The following is a 15,729-nucleotide window of genomic DNA, read 5'->3' on the forward strand; positions in this document are numbered from 1 at the left end:
TGGGCCTAATGTCTCGTCATGGTATGTGAGAAGGAGCAGGATGGGACTTCACTGTCTGTCTGTCTGTCTGTTTGTTTGTGATTTGATAAAAGCCTTCTCAGAAAACAGATGTGAGGAGAGAGTAAGGAATCCTTAAAGGTCCAATGCAGCCATTTTTATCTCAAAATCAAATCCTTTCTGGGTGACAATTAAGCGTCTTACTGTGATTGTTTTCAATTACAATGGTCAGAAAATAAACAAAAAAAGCTTCTTAGAAAAAAGCAATTTCTCAAGCAAGTTTCATGACTGACCACGAGAATCAGGTTTGCAATGAATAACTTCAATCAGACCCCCTTACACCCATAGAGGGGGAAGGAAAGAACTAGTTGTGATTAACAACTCACGTCCGGTCGTAAATCAAGGGAGAAGATAAAACGGAACTGGAGCAGAAGGCACTCACGTCCGGTCGTAGGTGATCGAATAAACCCCCACTTCCCTCAATTCTGCTAGCAAATGTGCAGTCTTTGGACAATAAAATTGACGAGTTACGCTTAAGATTAAACTGAATGACGACAACATCAGCATACAGCTGGCTGGTTATACGATGTACAGGCAGGATAGAACAGCGGCGTCTGGTAAGACAAGAGGCGCCGGTCTATGTATTTTTGTAAACAACAGCTGGTGCTCGATATCTAAGGATATCTCGAGCTATTTCTCATGATAAGCTCTAGACCACACTACCTACCTAGAGAGTTTTCATCTGTATTCTTTGTAGCTGTTTACATACCACCACAGTCAGAGGCTGGCACTAAGATAGCATTGAATGAGCTGTATTCTGCCATAAGCAAACAAGAAAACTCACCCAGAGAAGGCGCTCCTAGTAGCCGTAGACTTTAATGCAGGGAAACTTAAATCAGTTTTACCAAATTACTATCAGCATGTTAAATGTGCAACCAGAAAGAAAATAACTCTGGACCACCTATATTCCACACACAGAGACACATACAAAGCTCTCCCTCACCCTCCATTAGGCAAATCTGACCATAATTCCTTCCTCCTGATTCCTGCTTTCAGATACTAAGCTACAGGACTGTTTTTCTAGCACAGACAGGAATATGTTCTGGGATTCTTCCTAAGGCATTGAGGAGTACACCACATCTGTCATTGACTTCATCAATAAGTGCATCGATGACATCATCCCCACCTCCTCAACATGAGGTGGAGATGATAAAATCACCTCCTGGACAATCACTAATACGGCAGATTAGCTGTCCTAAGTAAAGTATCTTCAAAAGCAAATTTAAATAGGACCATCCTGTTACTCTGCTCAAACCATTATGCCACTCTCATCACCCCACTGGGGAAACATCGAACCAACTTCAAAGAAGCATCTTCAATAGTAAATGGAAGGCAAAAATCAACTCTGTAGTTCTGTTCAGGACTACACGACAAGTCACCGGATACCGGACAACTATGAAGAAGGACATCAGTAGAAGAATTGTTGGAACATTTCGGACAATCAGAGCCTTACAAGTGTGCCACAAAAAGGCCCAACCCCCTTTCAGAGGCTGCCCTGTTCACCGAGAGATCCCCGGTGAACCCAGACATTTCACGTAAATACATTCATGATTTCTTGCTCAAAGCGGGTGGCGGTTTGTGTGGAAAGTATATGGTTATTGTAGGTGAGAGTAGTTTGTGAATGTGGCAATGTTATCCATGTTGTCATTCTGCTTGGGATCTGTTTTCAGCGTATAACGTCTCCAATATCAGTGTAGAATGCATGTTTATCCTGTGTTCCCATTTAATTAGCTAGTAAATATATAATTAAACCAATTTGTGTAGTACAGAATCATAAGTAAAGCTCGGGTTTTTGCAGATGCAAAAGGTTATGATGGTTCAGAATGGTGATATCATACGAGGTTATTTATTATTATTATTTATTTCACCTTTATTTAACCAGGTAGGCTAGTTGAGAACAAGTTCTCATTTGCAACTGTGACCTGGCCAAGATAAAGCAAAGCAGTTTGACACATACAACAACACAGAGTTACACATGGAATAAACAAACTTACAGTCAATGATACAGTAGAAAAAGTATATTTACAGTATGTGCAAATGAGGTAGGATAAGGGAGGTAAAGGCAATAAATAGGCCATGGTGGCGAAGTAATTACAATATAGCAATTAAACACTGGAATGGTAGAATGTGCAGAAGATGAATGTGCAAATAAAGATACTGGGGTTCAAAGGAGCAAGATAAATAAATAAATACAGTATGGGGATGAGGTAGATTGGATGGGCTATTTACAGATGAGCTATGTACAAGTCCAGTGACCTGTGAGCTGCTCTGACAGCTGGTGCTTAAAACTAGTGAGGGAGGTAAGAGTCTCCTGCTTTAGTGATTTTTGTTACGATTAATAAGTTGTGTGTTTATGGATGTGATAGGTAAAGAACTTTTAGAGTTTAATTCAGGAGATGGTGACTCCTTAAGCAACCGCTCTTGTGATGCCCCAAATCCTAATGAGTTAATTGTTACATTATTCATTTAGTCAGGCAACAATTAAACATAGTTAGTTAAATAGATAAATAACAAATCTTCAGATTAATATTATCGTCAAATCACGGCACAAGAGTTTTGCCAGGACTGTCAGACAGTAGTCTGAGTGGGGAGGGGTGATGTCACCAGGCAGTCCAAAACTCCATCCCACCAAAACAGGCAGACATTTCAGGCAATCTTTTCTAACAGCTCTTACACTATCATATTTTTTATTTTTTTATATCAGTTTTATTCCAACCCCATAGTGTGGAAATCACATTTTCGACTGCACTGGACCTTTAATATGTGTTTACTTTAGAAGGATCTTGAACAGACTTATAATGCAAATATAGCATGTCTGCTCTGTTTGCTTTGCCACATATATTCCCTGTTTGTCCTCTATAGCTTGTCTGTCTACAATTTGTAGCCTGTGTATGTGGTGTTTGACCCCCATGCTAAGCCACTTAGCCATGTCCATGGCTGTTTATACATAAAGTCTGTTTCCGTACTAAGTGTCTGTATTAAGCAATGTACATCTCTTTAAACAAATCTTCTCCTCTCTCTCTCTCTCTCCTTTCAACACCCCCCCGGCTCCCTTCAGGTGGTCCTGTCCGAGCTCTACGCCACCGGCTTCCAGCGTTCGTTCTCTGACGACGACGATCTGAACAGCGTTGCCGAGAGCGATGTGGTCTATGCCTTCCAGGCTCCGCCCCTCCATACACGGGGAGGCTCCACAAGAATCTCGGGTAACCATGGCTGCATCCACAGCCCCAAGTGTGTGTGTGTGTGTGTGTGTGTGTGTTTATCTCTCTCTCTCTCTCAGGCTAGCCTGAAGCTATTTGGCTTCAGCACAATGGATTTGTTGAACACTATAGTGCAGTTCTTAGCTGTTTCAATTTCATGGACAGGTACTGTATTTCTGTCTAGGTTATTAAATTCTCTCAGACAGTGTCCCTGACGGTCTCATATCTAGCTCAGGGCTTGATGTACTGAGGTAAAGGCTCGCTCTCACTCATACACACACGACACACATACACTCACTCTCTCACATACTTGAATCGTGAACGTGGATGAGATGGAGCCAGCCTTGCGTCACCTCCCTTTGAAATCAGCCCCAGGTTTGCCAGGCGCCGTCAAATTAACTATTGATATGGCGAGTGCACATGCACGCATGTACGCACACACACATGCACACACACACTTTTTTTCACCTGTTGACTCCTATCTAGTTGACCCGTTTCCAAAAGAGGGTGTCTTAACTCTTATCCCTGGGGGACGCCCGACCGAAAGGCTACGTTCAGAGCAACACACCGCTAAACGAAACCCTTACTGTGTTTTTCCAACGTTCTTTAGCTCCTGAAAAGGGCCACATCAATAATTCAATAATGTGCTCAAAGGGGTCATGAAAAATGTACGATCCTCAATCTCTCTCCGGGAACGATAGAATGATATCTTTATCACCTGGAGACAGAGGAGAGAAAATAATGTCCCAGCGCTAATGGAGGTGATCAGACTAAGGGTAGAGGAGAGAAAATAATGTCCCAGCGCTAATGGAGGTGATCAGACTAAGGGTAGAGGAGAGAAAATAATGTCCCAGCGCTAATGGAGGTGATCAGACTAAGGGTAGAGGAGAGAAAATAATGTCCCAGCGCTAATGGAGGTGATCAGACTAAGGGTAGAGGAGAGAAAATAATGTCCCAGCGCTAATGGAGGTGATCAGACTAAGGGTAGAGGAGAGAAAATAATGTCCCAGCGCTAATGGAGGTGATCAGACTAAGGGTAGAGGAGAGAAAATAATGTTGTGCCGCTAATGGAGGTGATCAGACTAAGGGTAGAGGAGAGAAAATAATGTCCCAGCGCTATTGGAGGTGATCAGACTAAGGGTAGAGGAGAGAGGAAGAGGCACACACACACACCGACACACTCATTAGCACTCAAAAGCACACATGCATTACGCACATGTATACAATAACTATCTATTTTTTATACACACTCTACTGTGAATGATGAATGAACTCCTATTACCAATGTAATGATTCAAAACCTGAGCTGAGCTGATTAGACTCAACATAACATGCATTCAGTTACTGCAACCGTCATTACTGTTTCTGACAGCTCCCTGCCATCTTAACTACCCCACAGTCTCCATAACAATGGCGGGTCATTTCACAACAGCTAAACGCTCGTAACAGGTTTATTGAATAGGGTCTTCATTGCTTGAATGGAATAGATTGAATAGAAGCCTGAGTAACATTGTGTGTGCGTGCGTGCGTGCGTGTGTGTGCGCACGCGCACTGTTAGCTTTACAGAGCTGTGGCGAGGACGTGATGAGATATTGTTACATCCTATTGTTGTCTAATTGGTTAGTGTGCTCCTTATTGTGCTGGTTAAGTATCCAATTACTGTAATCATCTGTAATCATCTGTAATCATCACTCAATCAGAACCCCTGGGTGATGTGGATGTAATCAAATGAGCCATTGAAATATGCATTATGATATGCACCATAACGCTGTGGGTTCAGCATACGGTACCGTATTTACCCGCTTTGTTTTATCCAACAGCTATAGAAATGTACTACTGAACAATGGGGCTGGGTTGATCATATATTTTAGGATGTAGGCTAGGCTGTAATGATATTTTCATGCCGAGCCACAATTAATAAGGAAATTGTCCTCAGCAGACAGAGCCGTCATCGGTGTGACGGCTCTGTCTGCTGTGTCTGTCACAAACGAGACCCAGACATTCCTACCTCTTGTGGCCACAGAAAGATGATGTGGAACCTTGGCAGACTGTTAGAGCCTCATTTCAATGGGGCCATGTTAGAATGCGACATCCTGTCAGTAAACCGCTGTCATCGTCGGAAATAAACAACGGACGCGTACGTATATGTATATGTATATCTGGACTAGCATTCAAACCACTGCTGTCTCCACCCATATTGACTGTTGGCCTCCTGGTGGGGAGTCAAAATTAGCAGAGCCTAAGAAATTTGTTGAAAACATTAGGAGAGAGGGGGAGAGAGAGAGAGAGGGAGAGAGAGAGAGAGGTATAAAATACACACTGGCTGGTAGAACAATGGCATGTGTTTGTGTTGCACTGGCAGAAGAGAAGGACAAATATAACTTTAGGTGAGATGTTTTTAGGCGGAAGTCATAGTCTATTTTAAGAGACAGATTTTATGGATGGGTGTTTTGCTCTGGAGGAATCGTCTCCACCGTTTCATGGTTCTGAATTTCTGTTGAGTTTTCATATTAGAAGTTACTGGAAACCACAGGAAGACATTCTTAGGGATATTGGATCAACCCTTCTCCTTCATACACTGTAGTAATGAGATGTGTTATTTGGGGAAACAGTGTGGTATAGCCATGGAGTCAAGCGCTCATGATAGAAAACACTCACAAAAAATCAAGGAAACTTTATACAGATATGACAATATCCTATTTCATCTCTCAACAGAACAGATATGTCAGTTGTCTATTACAGTACAGAAAACCTTCCGTTTGAGGAAATCTTTGAAACTTTCCTACCAACTTTTGTAGACACTCTTACTTTACAAAAGGCCTGTTGTCCCTGAGGTAATCAAAGAGTCTATCAAGCTCTAAAGACAGAGTTGTCTTTTTGGCGAGGTCAGAGCTGAGAGGCTGAGAGAGGGTTTGTGTGAAAGAAGAGGTGCCCTCTGGGAAAAGTGGCAAAGCAGGGACATATCCACCCAGATAAAGAAATCTGTCAATGGACACAGACACACACAAGCACACACGCACACACACTCTCACTCTTTCTCCACCATTGTATTCAGTATTCATCTCCCTTCACAATGGACAGAGGAGTTCTATGGAAAGTCCTCAGGTAGAATCTCAGTGCGAGTTTCCTTTCATCCTATCAAAATGCTAAAAGCTATTGACTGGAGACATGGTTGGGGTTGAATGTTGTGTAGCTCTGAGGTGTTTGTTTGAGCAGTGGAGGATGCATTGGCACTTACACAGAGCCCATTAGCTCTGCCCTTAGTGAGCACATTTTATTATTATATATATATATTTACACACTCAAGGCAAGCATCTTTAAACCAACACACACACACACACACACACACACACACACAGGTTGTGGATGTATCTGCTAATGGGTGGTGAAGAGAATACTGAGAAGAAAAAGGCCCAGCTGTGCTCAATGGCTCAGCCCACATATCTCCATCTGCTTTTACAAGGCAGTTCTTCAATGATTGATGATGTGCTGTTTATTAAACCCATCGTCAGAAGTACTTGGGATAGAAATACTGTAGTTTGAAAGTTTTCTCATTTTGTCTGTCATAGTTGAAGTGTACCTATGATGAAAATTACAGGTCTCTCTCATCTTTTTAAGTGGGAGAACTTGCACAATTGGTGGCTGACTAAATACTTTTTTCCCCCACTGTATTATGTGTGTAAAATACTTTTTTGCCCCACTGTATACTTGTTTTTCAACCACTCCACAAATGTCTTTTTAACAAACTATAGTTTTGGCGGTTAGGACATCTACTTTGTGCATGACACAAGTCATTTTTCCAACAATTGTTTACAGACAGATTATTTCACTATAATTCACTGTATCACAATTCCAGTGGGTCAGAAGTTTACATACACTAAATTGAGGCAGGAAAATTAGATGGGTATATTGAAGTAACATCTCAAGACATCAGTCAGGAAGTTAAAGCTTGGTCGCAAATGGGTCTTCCAAATGGACAATGACCCCAAGCATACTTCCAAAGTTGTGGCAAAATGGCTTAAAGACAACAAAGTCAAGGTATTGGAGTGGCCATCACAAAGCCCTGACCTCATTCCCATAGAAAATTTGTGGGCAGAACTGAAAAAGTGTGTGCGAGCAAGGAAGCCTACAAACCTGACTCAGTTACACCAGCTCTGTCAGGGGAACTTATTGTGGGAAGCTTGTGGAAGGCTACCCGAAACGTTTGACCCAAGTTAAACAATTTAAAGGCAATGCTACCAAATACTAATTGTATGTAAACTTCTGACCCACTGGGAATGTGATGAAAGATATCAAATCTGAAATAATCATTCTCTCTACTATTATTCTGACATTTCACATTCATAAAATAAAGTGGTGATCCTAACTAGGATTAAATGTCAGGAATTGTGAAAAACTGAGTTTAAATGTATTTGGCTGCGGTGTATGTAAACTTCCGACTTCAACTGTATGTTGAAAGACAGTCTTTTAGCTGTTAGCAGCATGGCCGTGGTGTTTCATCTCTGTCACTGATATACTGTTACGTCAACATAATTGCTTCAGAAACTTGAGTTAATTGATTTCCTCATCGTTATTGTTTACTTCTGAGTAAACATCCGGAGTAGTGTCATGGCATATTTTCCACAATCCAATCAGAGATAGGCAGGATGGGGCGATAGCCATTCAGAAAGAGGGAGGGCACAGGTCTAAAGTCAGTAAAGAATGCCATCCATGTGAATAGACCAGTTGTGTAGTTGTGGTTTTAGACTCTAGTTATACACCCACAGAGGATACATCAGCCTGATCACAATCACAACCACATACCAACATTCCTTCAGTGAGCCAGCTCTTCCCCTGCTTGTCTTACAGCCTCTATAATCTCTGACTGTCGGTGTCATATAATTTACTGGATTTTAGACCCAAGACTCTATTTCCTTTTTTTACTAATTCACTATAGATAGCACAGATAGATACTTTATCAAGATACATGTTGCCGAGATACCGGGAGGCAACCGTGGAATCAATCATAGGGGTCGGAGGTCTTTGGGGACCTGGAGTGGCGGTGATGAGATTTTTTTTTTTTTTTTTTGTAGGTTTGGGATCCGGCAAGGGGGAGCAGGTGTGGCAGGTTTATACTGTGTCTCTCTCTCTCTCTCTCTCTCTCTCTCTCTCTCTCTCTCTCTCTCTCTGCTGTCTTCCTCCATCTGTCATTTACTCAAGCAGCAGACAACTCAGGTGTCCTCTGGTCACCTGTGGTGACGGCAACCAGACACAGGAAATGTTGCGACGTCTGTCTCGTCTAGAGCTACCCCCTGGGTATTTTTAGCACAGAGTGTGGACAGAATTGACAGGGGTCACTCGTCTAGGTGACAAACCAAGACGGCTAAGCTTGTAGGAGCAGTAAAGCATTTGAAAAGCATGATTTTGTGATATTTACTAGTACACAGTAATAATTGATTTCGGTTGAGCATTCAATTCAGCAGTCACAGGCACAACAACCAGCTGGAAATGTATGGTCAGACTAAACTCAAGCAGCTCTGTATGTGCTGAAGCCTGCAGGCTCGCCAGATAACAACAGCTTTATGCCTATGACCTATATTCACAAATAGGTTGTAAACCCACTTTTATTTTTCTACTGACATCTCAAAAGTATTATGTTTTAATCCCCCTGTCATAGAAGAGACTAGTGTGTCAAGTCATCATCAATGAGCCAGTATTCATATATTCTCACTATCTTGTCAGACAGAGATAATCGAGTCGTCATCCGGCATGATGGTACTTCAGGGAACACAGTTTTAAATAAGGCTCTGATATTAAAACTAGCTTAAAGGAGTGAAGCAAAAAAAAGTAGGCCTTGGTAACTGCGGTGAAGAAGTAGATCCCTGGGGGTTACTGTAAAAAAAAATATATATATATATATATATATTAGAGCCGTAGTTATTTTGGTGTTCATTACAATACGTATCCCTCCTCCTATCTGAATGTGAGACAGGTGCTGCGAGTGCTCTGGTGCAGTGTGCTACAGTGTTCCAATGTCCTCGTGCGACCACCCTGCATCCCTACATCTTCTATACTGAACAAAAATATATAAACCAAGCATGCAATAATTTCAACGATTTTACAGTTCATATAATGAAATCAATCTATTGAAAAAAAATCGTTAGGCCCTAATCTATGGATTTCACTTGACTGGGCAGGGGCGCAGCCATAGGAGGTGCAGGGAGGGCATACCCACTGGGGAGCCAGGCCTAGCCAATCAGAATGAGTTTTTCTCCACAAAAGGGCTTAATTACAGACAGAAATATACCACCGTTTCATCAGCTGTCCTGTTGGCTGTTTTCAGACGATACCGTGGCTGAGGAATCCGGATGTGGAGGTCCTGGGCTGGTGTGGTAGGGTGTGAGGCCGGTAGGGTGTACAGCCGTATTCTCTAAAATGGTGTTGGAGGTAGTTTATGGTAGAGAAATTAACATTCAATTCTCTGGCAACAGCTTTAGTGGACATTCCTGCAGTCAGCATGCCAATTGCACCCTCCCTCAAAACTTGAGACATCTGTAGAATTGTGTTGTGTGATAAAACTACACATTTTAGAGTGGCATTTCATTGTCCCCAGCACAAGGTGCTCCTGTGTAATGAGCATGCTGTTTAAATCAGCTTCTTGATATGCCCCACCTGTCAGATGGATGTATTATATTGGCAAAGGAGAAATGCTCACTAACAGGGATGTAAACAAATATGTGCACAACATTTGAGAGAAATAAGCTTTTTGTGTGTATGGAACATGTCTTGGATCTTTTATTTTAAGGCCATGAAACATGGGACCAACACTTTACATGTTGTGTTTATATTTTTGGTCAGTATACACTACCGTTCAAAGGTTTGGGGTCACTTCGAAATGTCCATGTTTTTGAAAGAAAAGCACATTTTTTTGTCCATTAAAATAACATCAAATTGATCAGAAATACAGTGTAGACATTGTTATTGTTGTAAATGACTATTGAAGCATGAAACGGTAGATTTTTTATGGAATATCTACGTAGAGGGCCATTAATAGCAGAGGGCCATTAATAGCAACCATCACTCCTGTGTTCCAATGGCACGTTGTGTTAACTAATCCAGATGTATAATTTAATTAGGCTAATTGATCATTAGAAAACCCTTTTGCAATTATGTTAGCACAGCTGAAAACTGTTGTGCTGATGAAAGAAAAACACCAGTCTCAACATCAACAGTGAAGAGGCGACTCCAGGATGCTGGCCTTCTAGGCAGAGTTCCTCTGTCCAGTGTCTGTGTTCTTTTGCCCATCTTAATATTTTCTTTTTATTGGCCAGTCTGAGATATGGCTTTTTCTTTGCAACTCTGCCTAGAAGGACAGCATCCCAGAGTCGCCCCTTCACTGTTGACTTTGAGACTGGTGTTTTGTGGGTACTATTTAATGACGCTGCCAGTTGAGGACTTGTGAGGCGTCTGTTTCTCAAGCTAAACACTCTTATGTACTTGTCCTCTTGCTCAGTTGTGCACCGGGGCCTCCCAATCCTCTTTCAATTCTGGTTAGAGCCAGGGAGTAGTACACAGCGCTGTATGAGATATTCAGTTTCTTGGCAATTTCTTGCATGGAATAGCCTTTGTTTCTTAGAACAAGAACAGACTGACGAGTTTCAGAAGAAAGTGCTTTGTTTCTGGCCATTATGAGGCTGTAATCGAACCCACAAATGATGATGCTCCAGACACTCAACTAGTCTAAAGAAGGATAGTTTTATTGCTTCTTTAATCAGAACAACAGTTTTCAGCTGTGCTAACATAATTGCAAAAGGGTTTTCTAATGATCAATTAGCCTTTTAAAATGATCAACTTGGATTAGTTAACACAATGTGCCATTGGAACACAGGAGTGATGGTTGCTGATAATGGACCTCTGTACACCTATGTACTGTAAATATTCCATAAAAAATCTGCTGTTTCTAGCTACAATAGTCACTTACAACATTAACCATGTCTACACTGTATTTCTGATCAATTTCATGTTTCTTTCAAAAACAAGGAAATGTCTAAGTGACCCCAAACTTTTTACCGGTAGTGTATATCAACTCTAGACACTGGTTTTGTTCACTGCAGTTTTGATACAATGAAGTTAATTAGGTAAGCCCCAAAGCAGCAATGGAATATTGGAGTAGGTAAGCCCCAAAGCAGCAATGGAATATTGAAGTAGGTAAGCCCCAAAGCAGCAATGGAATATTGGAGTAGGTAAGCCCCAAAGCAGCAATGGAATAATGGAGTAGGTACGCCCCAAAGCAGCAATGGAATATTGGAGTAGGTAAGCCCCAAAGCAGCAATGGAATATTGGAGTAGGTAAGCCCCAAAGCAGCAATGGAATATTGGAGTAGGTAAGCCCCAAACAGCAATGCAATATTGGAGTAGGTAAGCCCCAAAGCAGCAATGGAATATTGGAGTAGGTAAGCCCCAAAGCATCAATGGAACATTGGAGTAGGTAAGCCCCAAAGCATCAATGGAATATTGGAGTAGGTAAGCCCCAAAGCAGCAATGGAATATTGGAGTAGGTAAGCCCCAAAGCAGCAATGGAATATTGGAGTAGGTAAGCCCCAAAGCATCAATGGAACATTGGAGTAGGTAAGCCCCAAAGCAGCAATGGAATATTGGAGTAGGTAAGCCCCAAAGCATCAATGGAATAGCTAAAGAAAGAGAGAGAGAGATAATTTCTAGTGTGTGTGTCGGCGTGTGGAAAAAGTATAGTGTAATAGTAGGTCTAAAAAGAGAGGGGGGGCGGAGAAAGAGAGCGATAGAGAGACAGAAGTAGGGAGGGAGATGGAGATGAAGAGCTGTGGGAGTGTGACAATTGTAATTAAACAGCTCAGTCCCTGAAGAGACACTTCAGCGACACTCCCCTTCTACTAGCACTGCCCTCCTACTCTCTCCTCCTTGTCTCTCTCTCTCTCACTCTATATATCCCTCTCTCCTGGCTGGCTGAGAAAGAGGGAATGAGGGCGAGATTGTGAGAATGGGAGTCTGGCATGGGGTTCTCCCCTCAGACCCTGTCTGGAAGATAGAGCAGCCAGACAGACAGACCCACCCACACTCCTCACAGACTCAGCTATCCCAACAGAGCACTGTCATTTTAGGACATAGAAGTGTAGGTTTTGTATATGTTTAAAATAGCATACTGCTATCGTCTTGTGGGAGAAGTAAGCTTTTGTGTCCTTGGTATTTAATTATTTGCTTATGCTCCTTATTGTCGTGGTAACAGGCTAGCCTTTCTGTGTGGATTGAAATGAAGCTGACTTTGACCTTTCAGTGCCTTTTACCTTCCCATTGGGGAATTCAATAACAGAGAGGGGGACGAGTCTGGGGGGGTACTTGATTAAAATGGAATACTTGATTATTCATTCACTTAGTCTTACTCACCAAAGGCCATGCACTGGTGAATACATCCGTTGATACTCAAGTGGTGGCCTTTTCTCTGCCAGCTTCGATATCTGAGTTGACATGATACGATGTTACAGTACACTTCCTGTGCTCCTGAATGATTAGAGTTCCTCAGTACATGCACCGCTGTGTGTGTGTGTACTTGTTTATGTGTGTGTGTGTGTGACACATTTCTACAGCGACAGTGATTAATTGCTCGGCGGCGTTGAACAAGTGTGTTTAATTAAAACCTCAGATAATGTCAACATTTACAATGTGTACGTTGCCCGGGAGACAGAGATTCAGCCTCCTACACACTCCCCCTGTAGCTATTACCTACGATTAATGTGTACATGACGTAACAGATGTCAATTTTACAATGCCACCCTTTGGGTAAACCACAATCGTTGCTCCATTGTATAATGATTTTCACTTGATACAGTTCGTTTTCACAGTTGTGGGTGGTTTCATTTTGAGTCATTGAGACCTGATAGAACCCCTCTTGAGCACACTCTGGCACAAGCTACCCCCGTTATGTATACGGCCTTGTGTCTGAGCTCAACTTTGACCTCTCTCGACCGTGTCTAACCTTTAACCTCTCTCTCCTCTCTCAGGCTTCCACCACAGCCTCCCATCCTCGCCGTACACCTCTGGGCCAGAGGGTAAAAGGATACCCCCATCGACCACTCTGTCCTCAGAGTTTCTGAACCACGGTGGTTCCACCAAGGTCCTCCTCGTAATCTGCAACACGGCAGGCTCTGGCCAGCAGGCCGTCAGGTGTGTCTGGATTGGTTGATTGGGTGGGTGGGAGTCTGGATTGGTTGATTGGGTGGGTGGGTGGGAATCTGGATTGGTTGATTGGGTGGGTGGGAGTCTGGATTGGGTGGGATGGAGAGAGAGGTCATTTTGAAAATATGAGGTTAGGTGTGAATCAAACAAGCCTTTTTAGTTTATAGCGAAACAGTATCTCATGGGTGAACAGAGGAGTTATGATATACAATATGCACCAACAGTTTGAACAGAGTGTATTTTATCAGGGCAAAAGCTCTGCTCTCTCTTTACTAGTTCCAGCTGTAACGAGTACCCACTGGGCCCAAGGGGACGTGCTCTGAGTTCCATTTTCCAGTTCACATTACACAGGTTGCGTTTACACAGGGAGAACAATTCTGATCTTTTTCCACTAATTGGTAATATAGGTCATCATGTTTGGACATATTTTAAAACATGTATTTTTTCCTACTGAGAATCAAAGGGAGCATCGCTCCTGAGAGAAACCAAATACTGTAAATCCCAGTAAACAGCTTTGAATTATTCAATGTCTGAGAGAGAGAGAGAGACTGCATGCAGAATTCTGCAAGAATATCCTCTGCGTACAACGTAAAACACTATTAGGCCGATACCCGCTAATTATCAAAACCTAAACCTACAGAGAGATGAACCTGGAGAAGAGTCCCCTAAGCATGCTGGTCCTGGCTCTGTTCACAAACACACCCCACAGAGCCCCAGGACCACAACACAATTAGACCCAACCAAATCATGAGAAAACAAAAAGATAATTACTGTACACATTGGAAAGAATTAACCAAAAAACAGCGCAAACTAGAATGCTATTTGGCCTTAAACAGAGAGTACACAGTGGCAGAATATCTGAACACTGTGACTGACTCAAACTTAAGGAAAACTTTGACGGTGTACAGACTCAGTGAGCATAGCCTTGCTATTGAGAAAGGCCGCCATAGGCAGACCTGGCTCTCAAGAGAAGACCGGCTACTGTATGTGCACACTGCCCACAAAATGAGGTGGAAACTGAGCTGCACTTTCTAACCTCCTGCCAAATGTATGACCATATTAGAGACACATTTCCCTCAGATTACACAGACTGGGTGAAATACGACAGTGTGCCATCACAGCAGCAATATTTGTGACCTGTTGCCACAAGAAAAGGGCAACCAGTGAGGAACAAACACTATTTGTAAATTCAATCCATATTTTAGTTGATTTATTTTCACTTTTGTATTTTAACTATTTGCACATCATTACAACACTGTATATAGACATAATATGACATTTGAAATGTCTTTATTCTTTTGGAACTTCTGTGAGTGTAATGTTCACTGTTCATTTTTATTGTTTATTTCCCTTTTGTTTATTATCTACTTCACTTGCTTTGGGAATGTTAACATATGTTTCCCATGGTAATAAAGGCCCTTGAATTGAGAGAGAGAGAGAGAGAGAGAGAGAGATGTAATAACACTCACTCCAGCCAACTGCCCACTATTGGCCCATGCTTGTCAATCAAAAAGTAATTTTGAGTTTTGTATGCTGTCATATACTGTCTGTCTGCTCCCTCCTCCACATACTCATTCTTGAGTGTGTATGCTCGTTTGTGCACGTATGTGTGTGTGTGTGTGTGTGTGTGTACGGGGAACCAGAGGAGGGATAGTCCCACGGTCAGCTTGTTAATGTCAGGAGGATATTTGAGTACCTGTGGAGGCCCCATCTTAGCCCCGTGTGTTTATGTTTCGCCCCATGGGGAGACCGGTGGTCTGTGTATGCCCCCTGACTGGCACATGTCAACTGTGGTTGTCCCAGATTGCTGCCTGTTTGACAGAAACCTACTGTCAAGTAGAACCCCCCCCAACTGTCTCTACAACAGAGGAAAAGCCTACTGCTCATAACCACATACTGGTATTAATACGCTGCTGTGGTTGATATTGGGCCCGTTTCACAGACACAGATTAAGCTCAGTCCTGGACTAAAATGCAATAGAGATTCTCCAGGAATGTGTCCAGGTAACCAGTCCATTGAGTTGTTACATCCTGGTCATCATTTGAGGATTTTCACCTTGTGTCTAACAGAACGTTTGAATGGATGGTGATCATAGATCTTTGAGGTAGAGTTTGGGCCAATGGCTTTACCTGCTCACTCGAATAAACCGCTTTGAGGGACGGAATGGCGCTGGTCGCGAGGACAGACTATGTTTCACACAGACACACCAGATGTGCATGTATGCACACAAACACACGCAAACACATGCACACACACACACACACACACACACATTGAAGTCTCAA

The 15,729-nt window shown here is 42.5% G+C and overlaps 1 protein-coding gene across 1 annotated transcript in view; it reads left to right on the plus strand.

Moving 5' to 3' along the window:
- The window catches only part of LOC115103711 (ubiquitin carboxyl-terminal hydrolase 43-like), a 131,130-nt gene that overhangs the window by 82,661 nt on the left and 32,740 nt on the right, over positions 1-15,729 (plus strand). The window contains exons 6-7 of the mRNA XM_029624590.2: positions 3,116-3,260; positions 13,270-13,432. Coding sequence (XP_029480450.2) covers positions 3,116-3,260; positions 13,270-13,432 — 308 coding nt within the window. The remainder of the gene's footprint in view (positions 1-3,115; positions 3,261-13,269; positions 13,433-15,729) is intronic.

Source organism: Oncorhynchus nerka, linkage group LG21, assembly GCF_034236695.1.
Source record: "Oncorhynchus nerka isolate Pitt River linkage group LG21, Oner_Uvic_2.0, whole genome shotgun sequence".
NCBI classification, from domain to species: Eukaryota; Metazoa; Chordata; class Actinopteri; order Salmoniformes; family Salmonidae; genus Oncorhynchus; species Oncorhynchus nerka.